The following is a 16,526-nucleotide window of genomic DNA, read 5'->3' as shown; positions in this document are numbered from 1 at the left end:
TTTAAAAAACTGTGTTTAAGTAGTTTATATAAGCTGTGACTTTGATTTCAGGGTAGTAAAGTTGGCATCAGATAAGAGATGTTCTAAACACAGAATGGTGGGTCTGAGGGGTTGAGAATCACTGCTGCAGGCCAGCCCAGGTGGTGCAGAGCAGGTAGAAGAGGCCACACCTGCAGGCCTCTCAGGAACGTGGGGAGACACCCGTCAGGGTGACCGCCTGGGGCACTCAAATCCGCCTGTTGGTACAGTGAGGGTCGCTGGAGCAAAAGGAACTGATTCATCAACTCTCAAATTTATAACATGCTTTTTATGCAATGAAAGTAAGTAGTTGAAACAACAGCTCCCAGCAATGACCATGCATTTCTCACTCTAAAATCTTTCCCAAATTAGAAGCATGCAGAGCTCCCTGCAACATAGCAGGCCAACTCCATCACCAAATGTGCGCTTGTGGGCATCTGTTTGTCCACCGCTCTTCATGGTCCTAAAGCATCAGTTTGACAGGGCATGGCTTGTCCTAACCCCAGGCGGGACCCTCCTTTTGGACTGCTGATGGCACCTGAATACCCCACCTACCACTTGTCTTCAGTGATAGGACCTCATAGGTGGAGAAAGTGCAGTTTCCCCTGTGGCAACAAATAGAGAACAAGAGTCCTTCCCAGAAACATCACCAGAAGCCCTCAGCTTGGGTTCACTGGCCAGCGCTCCACAATCTCTTTTACCCTGGTTCCCTCCCTGGTAGGCTTGGGTAGGAGGAAGTTCCTCCCCCGCCACCAAAATTCTTGGTTCCTCCTGCTTTCCAGGAGATCATGATTGGCATGGGGTGGCTGGGGGTGGCGGCGGTGGTGATAGAGCAAAGGGACAGTCACAGGTCAGTGTTTTCCATGGAGATGGGTGGTGAGCCTGGACACGTGGGGAAGAGATGGGGGTCGGGAAAGCATTTCAGAGAGAATGTGACCCTAGGCTGACCTAAGACCACCAAGAGAGTCCCTGACAGGTGGAGGCCACTGAATGGAGCTCCAGGCCTCCTCAGGCTCCCTGAGGGAAGCATCATGCCAGGTGGCTCCCTGCTCCTGTGTGTCCTGAGGTCCAGGGCAGCCTGCAGCTGTACTGAGACTGGTCAGTATGACACACAGCCTGAAAACATATGCTCCAGCTGAGGTTGAAAACAACATCCAGAGCGGTCATGAGGACACCGACGGTACCCAGTAAGCCTTCGCTGACCCAAGGACGCTCACCACCTTGTTCAGTGGGAACAGCTCTAGCGGACAGCTGAAGGTACAGGGGGTTTCAGTGTGCAATGATAGGGCAGGTTTGAAGGTGGAGTTAGATTAACTGGGTCCAGGGACTGTGATCACAGCAGGCAGCCAGAAACTCTAACCACAAGCCCCTTCCAGACTTATGTGATCAGGACCTTGTGCATGGAAGGAAGGAGGAAGAGAGGCAAGTGGAGGGTGAGACAGCGTCAGGCAGACACCCACGTCGGAGCCATGACTTTGACAGACTCGAAGGGATGCAAATATGCATACACAGAGCAGGTCAATTAAGAAATTACTGTAGCCTTTAAAATATACTCACCTTTTCTTGTGTGTTAAAAACACATAACACTACACTTACCACCTTGACCATTTTTAAGTGCACAGTTCAGTGTTAAGCATATTCAGACTGTTCTGCAACAGATCTCTGTTTGACTTTCTCATCTTGCAATACTGAATAAAAGTGACTCAGCTGAAGATGCTGAAGAGGTATGGAGGTATAGACACATTGAGCTCTACTCTGCTAGAGCTCTTCAGATAACATGAGTGAACCCGAATCCAGACTTCATTAGACTTGTGAGCATAGCACCCACCATCTAAACCCGCCCAAAGAGAACCAAATCCTAGTTTCAATGAGTTAGCGCTTTGCTCTGTGTTTCCCAGAGGAAACCAGCGGAACTCATCCTTCACCCTCTTATTCCTGAGATTGCCTGCAGCTGCCAGGGTGGGCCCTACCAAGTCCTATCCGCCCAAGGACACAGAACTGCAGCCAGCTTCTGCAGGGATGCCAGGTCCTGCCCCCTGGATACAGGACCACCCCTGACCAGCCAATGGTCATCCTGTCTTGGAAGGTGATGAGAAAAGGCCTAAGGGTGGAGAGACAAGCGCTGAGCCCTCCTTCTCTGCTCAATACATCCCCAGATCACACAGTCTGCAGCAGGTTCTGATCCTGATCCGGTACCCTCTTCCCGGAAATGCCTAAGAACTAACACAGGAAGGGCCCATGGGCCAACTCTGAGTCTGAGTCACCCACCCTCTCTGACCTCAGGCTTCCTCTTTGTGACAGGACGTCATCTTCCACCTCGTTCAACCAGAGGAACCAGGAGTGCTTTGAAAGCAGGCAATCCTGGAGGAGGCTTCTTAGCTCTGAGAAGCCCGGCTTCCCTGGAAGCACAGGGGCTGCCCCTAAAGCCTTGCAGCAGCTCGCTGGGGTCCACAGTAGGCCTGGGTCCTGCTGCCCCAGGTGATGCTGGGGTCAGCCCAAGAAACTTTTCCCCGACTCAGGGTCTGTGACCTTGGGGAACAGAGGAAATACTGAAGGCAGGAATTCTGTCTCAGATGTGTTCTGTGTCCACACTCACCCCTTCTTCCCTCTTCTCCTCCCTCTCCGTGCACCTGGATTCCTGATCCGTGAACACACCTGCACTTCCGCGCACCTGGGCCCGGCCTCTCCCCAGTGTCTGCACAGCCCGCACCCACCTTTCCCCCAGAAAGGCCTTGCTCTCTACTCCCCGATGCCCCTGGATCTCCTGTCACACCCCTGTGGGCTCCTGCCACCACAGCTCCCACCCGTGCTCAGGAGGTCCCACACTCATGGTGCGGACCCACGGCTGAGGACCTTGGGTTCTCATACTGGTTCCCTTTGGCTGGAGTTTAATGCATAATTTAAATTGATGGGCTTCCCACTATCAAGGACTGGAAGTTGATACTTGTTACTGTGACTCTCCTTCAGCATAAATCAGACCTTTGACGTGGACGGGCACTCCTGCAGGGATGACTGTGCCCACAGAAGCACAAGAGGGGCGCTGGCACAATGTCCTAGTGCCAGCTGTGAACTGAACATGAGGCCGGCCAGGAGCCGACAGTTGTGGGTGGGGGAGTTGATGTGCCACGAATAAAGTATCTCGACAATAGGAAACAAGGAGCCCGCAGGTATGAGCAAAGAGAGCTGGCCTCCTGCCATCTGTGGAATCATAAACTTCACATATTGAGTCATTCCTTTTGTTACTTGGTACTATCAGTTGAAATCTCCCCTCACTTAAAGGATGTGATCTAAGAAACCCACTTTGGAGCAGGGATGCAATGCAGCTGGGTGGCCTCAGGGGTGGGGCAGCACAAGGCCCCAGCAGTGCCCAGACAGCCTGTGGCTGAAGCACAGTCTGATGTCCGCTCAGAGCAGGGGAGCCGCAGAGGTGCTGAGCACCTGCACGGAGTGAAACGCCTCCACACCTCACCCCATTTGATAAGGCCTCCCAAGGCTTTCTGAGACTCCACCACTGTAGGGCCTTTCTCTTGTCTCATGAGCCAAGACTGACTTCCTACACAGCCCATGATGAACCTCGCCAAGTTCTCCAAGCCAATTCAGCAAAGACACATGAGCTCTTGGAGGGTCACCTGCACTTCCACCAGCACATCTGCTCTATTTACAAACATTACTATGTGACAGGAGACAAAAGAAGTCACTGGTACTGCCCTCCAGGGGATTTTTGATCTGGGAGCAGAATTTGAGTGGAATTAGGTCTCAGCCATAGGATGCAGAGTGAGACAGATGGAGGCTGTTTATACACTATGAAAGTGAAAGGCGCTCAGTGGTGTCTAACTCTTTGTGACCCCATGGACTGTAGCCTGCCAGACTCCTCTGTCTGTGGAATTCTCCAGGCCAGAATACTGGAGTGGGTAGCCTAACCCTTCTTCAGGGGATCTTCCTGACCCAGGAATCAAACTGGGGTCTCCTGCATTGCAGGCGGGTTCTTTACCAGCTGAGCTTCTAGGGAAGCCTGTTTATTCATTGGGAATGAACATCAGGGGTGATGCAGACATAGCGCCAAGAACAGGGAAGGTGCTGAGTGGCAGTGCTCACTATCACCTAGCATCACCACCCCCACCACCGTCATCATCATCACCCTCACCACCATCACCACCACCATCACTATCGTCATTAACCCTACCACCACCACCATCCTCAATATTATTATTATTGTGCTGACTGCAGGTAGACTGTCTCAGAAAATGCTTAGCCTTCGCATGCAATTGTCATCTCAGAAATAACCAGCGCCATGGTAGACATGCTGCTGCCCGAAGAGCTGGTGCAGTGTGAGCCGTGCAGGACATGGCAGCAATCCCCAGGAGGAGTTCCAGGTAACACCACCCCCAACTCCCTACCACCAGGTAACTTGTCTTTCTCATAATCAGGACACAATCTGCAAACAGTGAAGGATTTCACTAACTTCAGGATGCTAAAGTTTCTGTGACAAACCTTTTTCTACACTCAGAATTAAGACACACTATGCGGCAGTCAGCATCTGGGAGCAAGATGCAAGGCAGGCCAAGGAGGGTCTCATGCAGGAAATACAGCTTCATAGAAGCTTTCCAGCCTATTTGCTATTTGTGTGCAAGACATGAGGCCACTCTGGTCAGATACTGACCCACATCAATAGGGTGAGCCTCAGGCACACAGACATGGGACGACGCATCTGTGGGCTGAGAGCCATTGTCCTGCAAATATCATGGAGCCTTTCAGACTCATCGTCCCCTTCCTACTCAGTATGGCAGAGTCAAGAACCACATGTGGACCAGTGCCGCTTGGCAGCCCTGGCTTCCCCCATCCAGAGGATGGATGTGTGCACTGGGGATCTGAACATCTTCAAAGCACAGGGATCCAGCATCCCCGAACCTTCTGAAAGGTTCCACAACTCAGCATCAGTTGGTTAGCTGACTCTCCTTGCCATCTACTGATTTTTTTCTATTGCTGGCTGATCTAGCTTTTTTTGCAATTGAAAGATGTAAATACTCAGATGACATTTCGATATTAAAATCGACACTGGGTTCCAGTGTCCTCTACACTAGCCAGGGAGAGAAGGAAGTTCTCTCTCCACCTCAATTCAAAGGGCTGAAAGCTAGAGACACGCACATTCTTTAGATGGGATTTCTAGCAAGACAAGACGTCCCAGAACGAGAGCCAGAAGTCCACCTGCAGACTGTTCCAAGAACCCTCTACACTGTCCAGATCCTTTTCATCAGTGTGGTGTGAGTCTCCAAGGCTCTGCACTTCCCGGCTCGGCACTGTTCTCAAACAGGAGCTCACTCTGAAACTGAAAGCCGAACTCCGAGTTAGAAGGCCAGTCCTCACGCTGTAAGCTGCCAGCTGCCCAGCTGGCGGGTATTCATCGCTGCTCAGGGGTCCTACCAGAAGCTCATGCCCAAATTTCAGGAGTCTCTGAAGATTAGTGCCCATGTTTATTTATACCTCATCCCCTGACATCACCATAGTTTTACAAGTATGGAAGAAAACTGACAAATACCCAAGATTCCTAACAAACATGAATGGATTAATAAACACTCTTAACTGAATTTGCATAATTAATAACCTAACATTCGCTGAAATTTTACAGGTCTGTTGAACTATTCAAGTCCCTTCATTTTAAAAATGTCACTACTTTATAAGACCAGGAAATAGAAAAGATCTAAAATCAAAATTAAAATTCCAGTAATTATAGGGATGAGTTTATCAAGTAATTTAAGTATAGCTAACTAAAGGCTGGAGGAGATGAAGGGACTTTCTAAAACCCCAGGCTCTATGTTCTACTGTTACAAGACAGAAGAATCATTCGGGACTATGTTCCATCCACTGGAAAACGAACTAAAGGAAGCTGTCAGACGGTAACCCGAGCTTAGAATCCTTCCCTCTTCCATACACTCAGCCACCTCCAACCTCTTCCAAATCTCAAAGGAGGTTTTAATCCAAGAAAGAAAGAAAGAAAAAAAAGATTTCTGGTTTTAATTTTTCCAAGAAATTCTTTATAAGTAGGTTTGGCGAGGTAAGAGACAGGATGCGGATAGCTTTGTTCCCACTGAAACTTTTTTTAAACTCAGAATCTCCTGAACGTATCTGACTAAATGAGTTCATATATCCAAATCCTTCCATCCATTTTGTTGCTACAATTAACTACTGTTGTCTGACAGCTACATATTCAAGTCTGATAACCTACTCCCAGAAGGCTCTCTCAGTTTTTCCCAACTCCCAAACTTCTGATATCCAAAGGCCCAGGTACTCAGGGAAAGGAAATGAATGTCACAGCGTGCTTGTGAACTCAGTGGCTTCAGTCGTGTCCCACTCTTTGTGATCCCATGGACTTACCCCACCAGGCTCCTCTGTCCACAGGGTTCTCCAGGCAAGAATACTGGAGTGGGTTCTTGCTGACCCAGGGATCGGACCTGCGTCTCCTGCACTGCAGGTAGATTCTCTAGCATCGAGCCACCAGGAAGCCCGGATGTCACAGCATCATCACACTTAGGATCCAGGTACCCTTCAGGGGCTTGTGGACCAGCACTGCCTGTACTTTTCCACTAGCCGGGTATGTGATAGGGATTAATAGATGGAGCGAAGAGAAATTCAGAAACTACACCCTTAACCCAAAGCACACAGTCAGCCAACGCACAGTTAGACAGGCCCGAGGTCTGCAAAGCTCAGGTTCCCCAAGCCATCTGGGACCTGGCTGGGTCTGAAATCCACCCTGTATGACTGCAAAGCAGGCAGGGCCTCTGTGTGCAGCCACGGGGCTGAGTCCTGCTCTATTGCAAACCACCTATGAGACCTTGCAAGGCCATGTCCTGACACCTCTGGAAACTCAACTGTAAGATGGGAAGGGCCCTTGCAGCTGAAGGGCCTGAGAAGATGAAAGGGCCCAGAACGATGCCAGCGGCAAGAGCAGCACTTCTGCCCCATCAGTGACCCGGGCTCAGCCCTCGGGGTCAGACTCAGGACTAGGAGGAAGCTACAGAATCCTTCCTTCATCCCACCTCCCATCTTCACTCTTAGAGGCAGCATCCTTAGGGAACCAGCTGATACCAAAGATGTGGATGCGCACCTCCACGCCAACACAGGGATGCCTGGTCTCACTGGTCAGCACACTCTCAACCCCACGGTGACCCCTGGGTCCTTGCAGCTCCACCCCTCCCTAAACCTCCCCAGACTTCAGCAGCACTCAGGTTTGGATACTTGATTTGGCCCTTCTCCTCTGTGTGGAAGCTTCTAGACTTGGCCCCATCTCCTCTGTGTGGAAGTTTCTATACACACACTCCCCCGATGGCCTCACATACTATTCCTTGACCCACTCTGTCCCAGTGCCCACAACCTGCGGGGCATCCGCCCTGGTCCCACAGCCTGTGCCTTTCCAACATGGAGAGCCTATCACAGGCTAGAACTCAACGCTTGCTCCCACATCCACTCAGCCATACACCCAGAGGTCACCTCTCTCCACTACAGCCACCTGCAGCCTTCCCAGGCCTGGCCCTGACTCCACACAAGCCACGTTCCAAGAGCCTGCACAGTGCCCGCCTCCTGCGCAGCAGAGCCCAGAAGGCTCCAGGGTGTACACAGGGACACCCTCAGGGCTCACATCCCTGCTGTCCTGGGGCTGCCGCTGGACCGTGCAGCCTGCTGTGGTGGCTGGGAGCCTTACCAAGCCTCTAGGCCCCAACTCCTCAGAACCTACCCCTCCATTACTCCTCCTACTCCCCACCTCCATCCACCCCATGACCCTCTCTCTCTAGCTTGAGCTTGCTGCCCCATGAACAGCCTCCCTGGGTGGCCAGCTCGTGGCTACCGTCCACACCCGAATGGTGTGCTCACTTGCCTGTCCTCACAAGACTGTGCCCAAGGCCCCAACTGTCCTCCTCATTCCCCTCTTTCAGACTCTGTGACGAGCCCAGAGCTCTTCCATAAAACCTTATTCTATAAAACACAGACACAGGCAAGTGTGCATCCCATGAAACCCCAGCTCACCTTGCCTCACTGGGGCCCTGCCAGGGCCATCTCCTGTGTCCTGCAGGCGGCCACTGGCCCGCAGCCCGCCTCCCATGCCTTCTGGGGGTATGGGGCCGTTGGCCTGGCTGCCTGACATGTTCATGTGGGTGGGGATGGGCTCAAAGGTGGGGTCCAGCTCCAAGATCAGCCTGTTGAGCTGTTCGATCGACTGGTCGATGTCCAGGGTGGGTGAGCCTGGGGAAGGGTCTGCACCCAGCTCCGGGCCAGTACCATTCACGACTTTGACATCTGGAATCCTGGGTCTGAAGGCTACTTTGCCAGGAGGGGGTCTCTGTATATCGGGAGGATGTGGTCCAGGGCCTATGCCCCTCTGGACGGCCACTCTGCTGCTGGCCCCCCGAGTGGGGGTGAGCGGGACCCTAGGCTGCGTCTGCAGCAGGCCAGAACTGTCGGCTGCACCACGGCTGCTGAGCCTGGCCTCCCCATCAGGGGCAAAGCTGTACTGGTGAGCGGCCACCATCTGCTGCTGGCGCACCCAGGTCTGCGTGGAGTAGCTGCTTGGCCCATAGGCCTGTGTCTGGGCGGGCACAGAGGGCTTCCTGAGCACAGGCTGCGGCTGCTTCGGCTCGCGGCTCCCAAAAGCCCGCTCTCGCTCGAACAGGGGCTCCGCGGCGAGTCCCAGATCTGGGACCAGAGCACCATGCTGATCTTCGCCGGCGGTGCTGCCGAATCCATCAGACAGGAGGGAGTTCTGGCTGCTCTGGTGGCAGGTGAAGGGGCTCAGGTGGGCTGACTGGTGGCCCTCAGAGGAGGACAGGGTCCCGATGCTGTCCACGCTGTGCAGGTCGTGGCTGGGCATCTCGTCATCCAGGATGTCCGTCTCTCGGTCCTTGGGGGTGGTGTCTCCGTTCACGTGGACCTGCGCCGGTACAACGTGGCGGGTCCCACTGTACTTGCTGCGAGCATCACTCATATCCTTCACGGGGCTTCCAGAATCCTCGAGGCCAAAGCCACTGAGCAACTGATCCAGCTCGGCCTTTTCTTGGGGGCTCAGGCCCCTCTTGGGTCCTGGAGTCAGGTGCTCCTCGGTCCTGTCGGTCCTCACCGAGGCTGTGGAGTGGCCCGAGTCACTGCTGACAGACAGGGTGTGGTCGCTATGGTCTGGGCTGCTGGTGGCTGGTACGGCAGGGGACCCGCCTGGGACACTGGGATCTGAAGCACTCTTCTTTCTCACCTTGGCGTAAAGACTGCCGTCCACAGGGCCCTGTGTATGCAGCACTGGTGGGGAGAAAACGAGAGACAGACTGTAAGTCAAAGATGAAAGGGGGCTTTGGGCTCTTAGAACACATCTATATTTTGTCTGAATAAACAAATTCATAACTTAGAATGCTCAGGGCCAAAGACTCTCCTAGAATCCAAAAATTCTACATATACTCCTGCATAGCAAATGCCCACAAAGAAATCTGAATAACCAAACATCTTCAGGCCCTACCTCTTTATGCAAAGAGAAGGGTCATTTAGAGAATCTTTGGGCTTCCTCACACTCAGAGTCACCTTGCCTCGAGGGCTCACTGTTCATTTCATCTGTAGCATGAATGGTGAGCACAGCTCCACTCACGAGTCTCCAAGACTCGAGAATGGACGGTGCATATAAGACAGGAGAGAGCTTCTGTCGGCACCTACAAGGCATCTTCCAGCGGCCTGGGTAACAAGTCCTTAGTAAACTGAACATCTAACACAGGTGCCTGCTGTTCTCAACCTGAGATCTGCTAGAATCCAAATACGCAGCTCAACAAAAAGAGAAAGCACAGGAACTGGTCTCCGGCCTGCCTTCCTGGAAGTGCAGCATCTTTGGGCCAAGAAGGTGCCCACGGAGGCACAGCAGGACCTCGAAACACAGAAGGGTAAGCACTGATCTCCATGCACAGGGACGGCCAAGGAACACAAAATTAGGTCTCCAATGCAGATGGGGAGAGTGGAACCCTCTGCCACTATCACTAATTACAGACTTGGCGGCGGCAGTCAACCACTCACTGGCTTACAACAAAGAGCTGGGAGGGCACTCAATAGCACAAGAGAGCTCGCGGTCAGCACCTCGCCACTGCATCCTCCTCTGCCTCCTGTATTCCCAACTGTGAAACTGCAGGCAGACCACAATAACGGAGCCGCAGAGGGCTTGACCCATGTCTGCGGCCCCGGGAGCCACTGCTTTCCAGCGGCGACTGGGCCTGGAGCCGCTCTGAAGGACCCAGCTCTAGCCCTGATGCACTTCACCATCGGCAGGTTTCAGCTTTTTTTAAAAACACAGGGTTGACACTCCAGGACAGAGACCTGCGGGGTATCTTGGGCTGCAATGCTGAGAGCGCATGAGACTCCAGCTTCCTTCTTATCTCAAACGTGCACAAGAGGAAGAAGCAGAGCGAGAAGTGACGGGGGACACTGGACACAGAGATACAGGCTGGTATGAACCTAGGGACCCTCCTTTTAATGCAGTGCCTGGTGGGAAGGCTGGGGGGAGCAATGATACACAAAATACAGTAAATAAACCAAGCCTGCAAGACAGACAACTGGATGTGAGCGTCTAAGTAAGAGGCAGGTACTAGATGCAGCCATAGGGTCGTTAGGGAATGGTATCAGTGACAGCTGGTGGTCACAGAGCACCAATCACGGGGTATGCACTCAAGTGTATTTTCTCTGACTTTCTAGCATATTCCCTTTGTAAAGATGAAGAATTGAGGCTGAAAGAGCATGAGCAACTTTCCCAGGTTGGGGAGCTGCTGCAAAGTGCAGATGGGACCAAAACCCAGGTTCTCTGGCTCCACAGGCTGGCACCCCTGCTGCCCGTGCCCCATCCACAGAGACGTGGCAGCCGGTCATGATGTCTGCATGGCGGCAGCGAGTGACCTGAAGGTGCCAGGGGGAGGAGATGCTGGACCAGCTCCGCACATGAGGACCCCAGAATGAGTGCCCCAAGTTAGGGGACACCTGCAAACATTACCCTTCCCACTGTGAAAGGGAAAAACTGACCCATGTGTGAGCCACTAGGTCACTGTGTTTAGGATGCTCTGGGCTCATGCAGAACAGCCCGTGGGGGAAGTGGGAGCTGGAGCATAAGACAGACACCAGTTCAAGTCCTCTGCCCCAACCGTGCACAAGCAGGGGGTGCCTGTGCCCTACATGAAACTCGAACACAGACACTGAAAGTCAGAGGACACAGATAAGCATCTTTCATCTCATTTCTTCACCAGCTGTGGCCAAGAAAATAAGGCAAGACCTGGGGAATCAGGTATTCCCTTCTGCTTTGCTGAGTGAGCAGCAGAAGACACTCTGCTCCGTGAGAATCTCAATCCCCGCAGAGCAGAGGAGTGGACAGTGCCGGGCCCAGGGGTGGCCAGGGCAGACCACTAGCCTCACAGCTGGCAGGGAGTTGGCAGTGTCTAGAAACAGATGTTCATGCGCCCATGCTCCAGTCCTCCTCCCTCAATCTGAATGAAAACGTACTGGCACAATGAATTAAGGGAAAAAGGGAAGCCGAGAATGAGCTGTACAAAAATTCTTCTGATTTAAATTCAGGCACTACCCCAAAATGTCCGTTAATTATTTCGAGTAGAGCCCTGTGGCCAGCCCCACATGGAGAACAGTCCACAAGGGCCTGCAGGAAGTGGAACAGGGCAGGATATTCTCTTGGCTGCAGAGTTATGAGTAATCCCAATCTTACTGTTTTTATTAGTATTAGAAATCGTAAAATAATAATAAACACATTAAAAACAACTCGACTGCTGCTGACAAAACATCAGCTCTGTGTGAGGCTGGGCACGGAACATTTAGGCCTTGGTCTCATGGACCCTCAGAGCTTCTCAGGGTATGCAGTGAGGGATGGAGCCAAACCCCACCACAGACTCCTTTCCAAACTTCCTACCATGCGTGCAGGTTCCTTTTCATGGTGGAAAATGTCCAATACATTTTCTATCTATAGGAAAAGTATACAAAACAAATCAGTGAGCCCTCAAAGTCAGACCCGCCAAAACTCCTAAATCACTCTGTAGGAGCTTCAATCTTCCCAAAGGCAGCACAGGGCCTCTTGGGGGGGGCTGTCCAGGGGCCTCCCTGCTGCACCCACGCTTTGTGATCCCGGGCTGTGGGGGGGCAAGAGGAAAGAGGGGCCTCTGGCACCCACTGCCTCTGCCCTGCATTCTCCACAGAAGGACTCGGACTGAGTTTCCCTGAATCTGCAGGTGGGATTCTTGCTCTGCGTTTACTCCGTGCATTCCTGGTCTTGACGTTTAGACTGTCCAAGCCCCCGATTTATAAAAGGGAATAATCAGTATTATCTTTCAAGACACTTGTAAGAATTAGAGAACATGTACAAAGAACACAGGCCCAGGGCTCCTAATACGTGAGTCCACGTGTGCTGTCGCTCAGTCGCGTCCAATTCTTTGTGACCCCTGGACTGTAGCCTGCCAGGCTCCTCTGTCCATGGGATTCTCCAGGCATACTGGAGTCGGTTGCTATGTCCTCCTCCAGGGGATCTTCCCGATCCAGGGATCTTCCCGATCCAGGGATCTTCCCGATCCAGAGATCCAACCCACATCTCCTGCGTCTCCTGCATTGGCAGGCAGATTCTTTGCCACTGAGTCACCAGGGAAGCCTAGACTCATATGAGTAGCCACAACTATTAAAAGCTCCTTCCGTGGTGGACCAGGCCTGGCATCCCCTGACTGTGCTGCTTCACTTCTCTCCTGTTCACCACGCAGACCACAGCAGGCGCACACCTGCCCCTGGGCCTTTGCTCATGCCACTCTCCGCCTGCAGCGCTATCCTGGCTTGCTCTCTCACCTCCTCAGTGTGGGTTCTCCTGACCTTCCTTTCTGTCCCTGCTGGGTGGTTGTCTGCAGCACCCACCTACAGCCAGATATACTGCAGACTTACCAATGTCTCCCCCACAAGAACATGGGCTCCTGGAGGGAAGGGATCTTTTTTTTTGTATCTGGGGATACCTGTGGTATCCCCAGCATTAGGGACCCCCCAGTGGGCCCCGAGTACTGAGAGACTGAATGTTCTGGCTGCTTCTTACATGACAAAACCTAGGGAACTATTTTGGAAAGATGCTCTGCTGTCTTAGCAGGTAAAATTTAAAAAAAAACTAACAACAGCCAAACAAATAAGCAAAAGTCTGATGGCAGAAGTGCCCACAGCCCTTGACCACCTGCAGCCCCAGGGTCTCCACCCCCAGACACCGAAACAACCTCTCCCCCAAGTAGACTGCACAGACCCACTTAGCAGGCCTTCAAATGCCACCCAATAAGACTGGGAAGGTGCTGAAGTCAATGTGAGGGTTTCAAAATATCCATGAAAACGAGCTGTGAACCTAAACATGACTCAATGTACCTATCAGATAGGCAGAGGTCCGAGGGACGTCTGAATGCTATCTGTGCAGCCGCAGGAACTGCGGGTGTGATAGGGTCCTGACATACAGTAGGTGCATAACAGTGACACAGAATCTTTGCCATTCCCTGTCTCCTTCATCCTCCTGCCACCTATGAGGTGGACTTTTCCGAGTCAGTTAGTTCCTACAGCGGCAGGGTGGGCAGGGTGCCCCCACCTATGTGTGGCCCCTCTAAACCACACCTGGAGAAGAGTGACCTTGCCTACACTGGGCTGGAATTTTGTTTTCTGAGACCCCATGTGAAAACTGCAGGGTGAGAGCAATGAAAACAGAATCACCAGGGACAAAAGTTATCTGGGAGGCTTGGGGGAGGAAGTCACTGCATGACTGACTGCCAAACCCTCCATGGAAAATGAGACATAAGCCCTAACCCGTTCTGTGAAGCCCCCAAAACTCTGGTCAGTTTTCAAGGACGTGCTGACATAACTGATAGCAAAGCAGCCCTTTTAATGAGATCTGGAAAAGTGACGCGACACGTAATTTTCAGAGAACTGATGAAGCCAAACTCACTTCTGTAATGACTGGCAGGGCTGGGGCTGGGGTCCCACCACCACCACCATCGCCAGGCCCCAGCGGAAGGCAGGGTGCGGCCCCTCAGGTGAAGGAGGCTTGGGGCTGTGAAGCTCTGCTCCATCACAGAACGCAGAGTGCTATCAGAGCCACTGGGTGGGTGAAGGGTGGAAGTCGGCGTCGTTCACTTCATCTGCCCCTTGCATCCTTTCATATATTTAAATGACATGTTATAATTTTGTGCTTCCAGCTCATGGGGATTTTGAAAGAACTTAATCCTCATTCTGCAAATGGAGACCCCAATCTCCAGACTGGGATGTGAGCCGCCCAGGACCCCCAGCATTTCTGCTGCAGATGCAGGACAAGAAAGAGCCTCTACCTGTCCCAGTGCAGATCAACCATTCGCTGTGCCTCGTCCCTTCCCACTGTCCCCACCCCGCTGAACAAAAGCCAGAGCCCCTTCCAAAAGGTGGCCTGGGAGTTATCTGGTAATGTTTTCCCTGCAGCCAGGGCCTGGTTAAAAATCAAACATAACTACAACTCCGATTGCTCCCACTAAAAGACACACCAGGGAGGTTCTCAGCTGGAAAAAAAGAAAAGAGCCAGAGGACATTCTCTGCCTCACTAAAGGGCAGAGGCTGCAGGACAGACTCGCCACTCCACGCCTGCTATCCTGTGACGATTCCCTGCCCACTCCCACTTGACTTTTGAGTGGGGGCTATCTCACAAGGAGGGAAAGAGACACCCCCAAAATATTTCAAAAGAAAGTGAAGAAGACAGGAAGAAAAATGAAAACATTCCTTCCCATCCTGGCTTAACACAGATTAACCAATGCCCACCTGTGCTCAAAGGTATGTGCTCACAGGTATGTGAAGAATCAGCCAAAGGGAAGGCAACATCTCAACTTCACCTCCATTCAAGTACCAACCACTCGGCCCCAAAAAAGGTGTAGAACTGATCTGTGCTAAGTTCAACTGTCTCCTAGCCCTGCTTCCAACAAAAAATCAATTTCAAACAAAACAGCAAACCTGATAGATACACTGAGCTGCTGAAATCCTTCTTTCTTTCAAATACTGAATCTATGACTCTTATGTTTTACCTTTGTGAAAGGTTTGCTTTGAAAAGTAACTTTTCAAAAGCGCTAACAGTATCTTCCCTGCAAGTCTTCACTGGAGAAAAGCAGAATACTCCTCTCCAGGAAATGTCCATGAGAGTTTCCTAAGCACTGGCCACGGCTGCTAGTCAGTTGTTAATGGAGACTGAAATGGAATATTCAGCAAAGTCCGATGACGTGCTGGGACGAACCAGCCTGGGGAATACGGAGAGGAACAAGAGACGGAGGGCGTCAGGCACAATCTCATGGCATCAGATGGGTCAGCAGAGACAGAAAGAAAGAGCAAGGCTGCAGGAAGGGACGTTTCCAGGAGCCGGGGCTCTCAGGTGTGGCTGCATCCCGGTGAGGTTACAAAGAATCGTGATTTTTCTCATCAGAGGAGGGCAGAACACAAGAAACAGCCCTCTCCTGCAACAGGGCTGACATTCCAAAGACAGAGGTTCTTTTTAAGAATCTCCTCTGTGCCAGGACGGGCTTTCCAGGTGGCCCAGTGGTAAAGACCCCTCTATAAGATGAGAAAACAGAAGCTCAGAGAGGTTATGCTAACATTTAATATAATAAAAAGTTACTGGAATCATCTGGAATGCAGCTCTACCTCTGTTTCACTCCCAAATCCATGCTTTCTGTTTTTTTAAAAACACTGGAATTCTAAACCTGACAAACCACTTTAATGTGAAATTAACAATTTAATTTTGGAAAGGAATTTGCCTAAATATTTTCTTTTCAATTCCCTCTCTCCCTCTCACACACACACTCCTTAGAAACTACTTAATCACTCTGCTTTCCTCCCTAACTCCCAAAATGGTCCGTTGCTGGGACAGGAGCCTATGTTCTGAAGCTGCTGGGTTGATGATGGCAGTGTTATGTCTGTTTCCTAGGCTGCAGTAGCGGGAGCTCATGGCAGGCTGTGCATTTCTGTCCTGAAAATTAAGGAACTGTTCCTGGGTAGACCACTCAGTACCCACCCACTGTGCCCACCGCGCCCACCGCACCCACCACACCCACAGCCACTTGGAGCCCTGATAAAGGAAAGGCTCCCCACCCACCCTGACTCACCAGGAGACAGGCTGTGTCTCTGGGCACAGCCTGCTGGCCACTGGCAGTCACTTGTACTTCCTGCAGCAACCCCACACGCACCATCTCCAGCTCGTTCTAAACGACTCTCTACTTGAGGCCACTCAGCTAAACCAATTCACTCTTATCAAAAAGACCCAATACCAGAACCTATACATCCCCATGGAAGTCTTATAATCGCAGTCATCCCTGGAACAGTGCCTGAGAAGAAAGAAAGAAATGATGCCATTGTCTGCATCCACATCCAAGGTACTGAGAGAGCAACCAGACTCCAAAGACTTGAACTGACATCCCGGGGAGAGATCGGGGTGGGAAACAGGCTCACGGAGAGCAGGCTGCGGGCCATCAGGGAAGAGTGGGGTG

At 51.9% G+C, this 16,526-nt stretch overlaps 1 protein-coding gene across 16 annotated transcripts in view; it reads right to left on the bottom strand.

The window, feature by feature from the left end:
• TNS3 (tensin 3) overlaps positions 1-16,526 on the bottom strand; it is a 223,416-nt gene that overhangs the window by 56,924 nt on the left and 149,966 nt on the right. For all 16 annotated transcript variants that reach the window (XM_060415058.1, XM_060415061.1, XM_060415059.1 and 13 more), the window contains one exon: positions 8,038-9,297. In XM_060415058.1, the coding sequence (XP_060271041.1) occupies positions 8,038-9,297 (1,260 nt within the window). The remainder of the gene's footprint in view (positions 1-8,037; positions 9,298-16,526) is intronic.

Source organism: Ovis aries, chromosome 4 (genome assembly GCF_016772045.2).
Source record: "Ovis aries strain OAR_USU_Benz2616 breed Rambouillet chromosome 4, ARS-UI_Ramb_v3.0, whole genome shotgun sequence".
NCBI classification, from domain to species: domain Eukaryota; kingdom Metazoa; phylum Chordata; class Mammalia; order Artiodactyla; family Bovidae; genus Ovis; species Ovis aries.
This window is presented reverse-complemented; position numbering and strand designations above follow the sequence as displayed.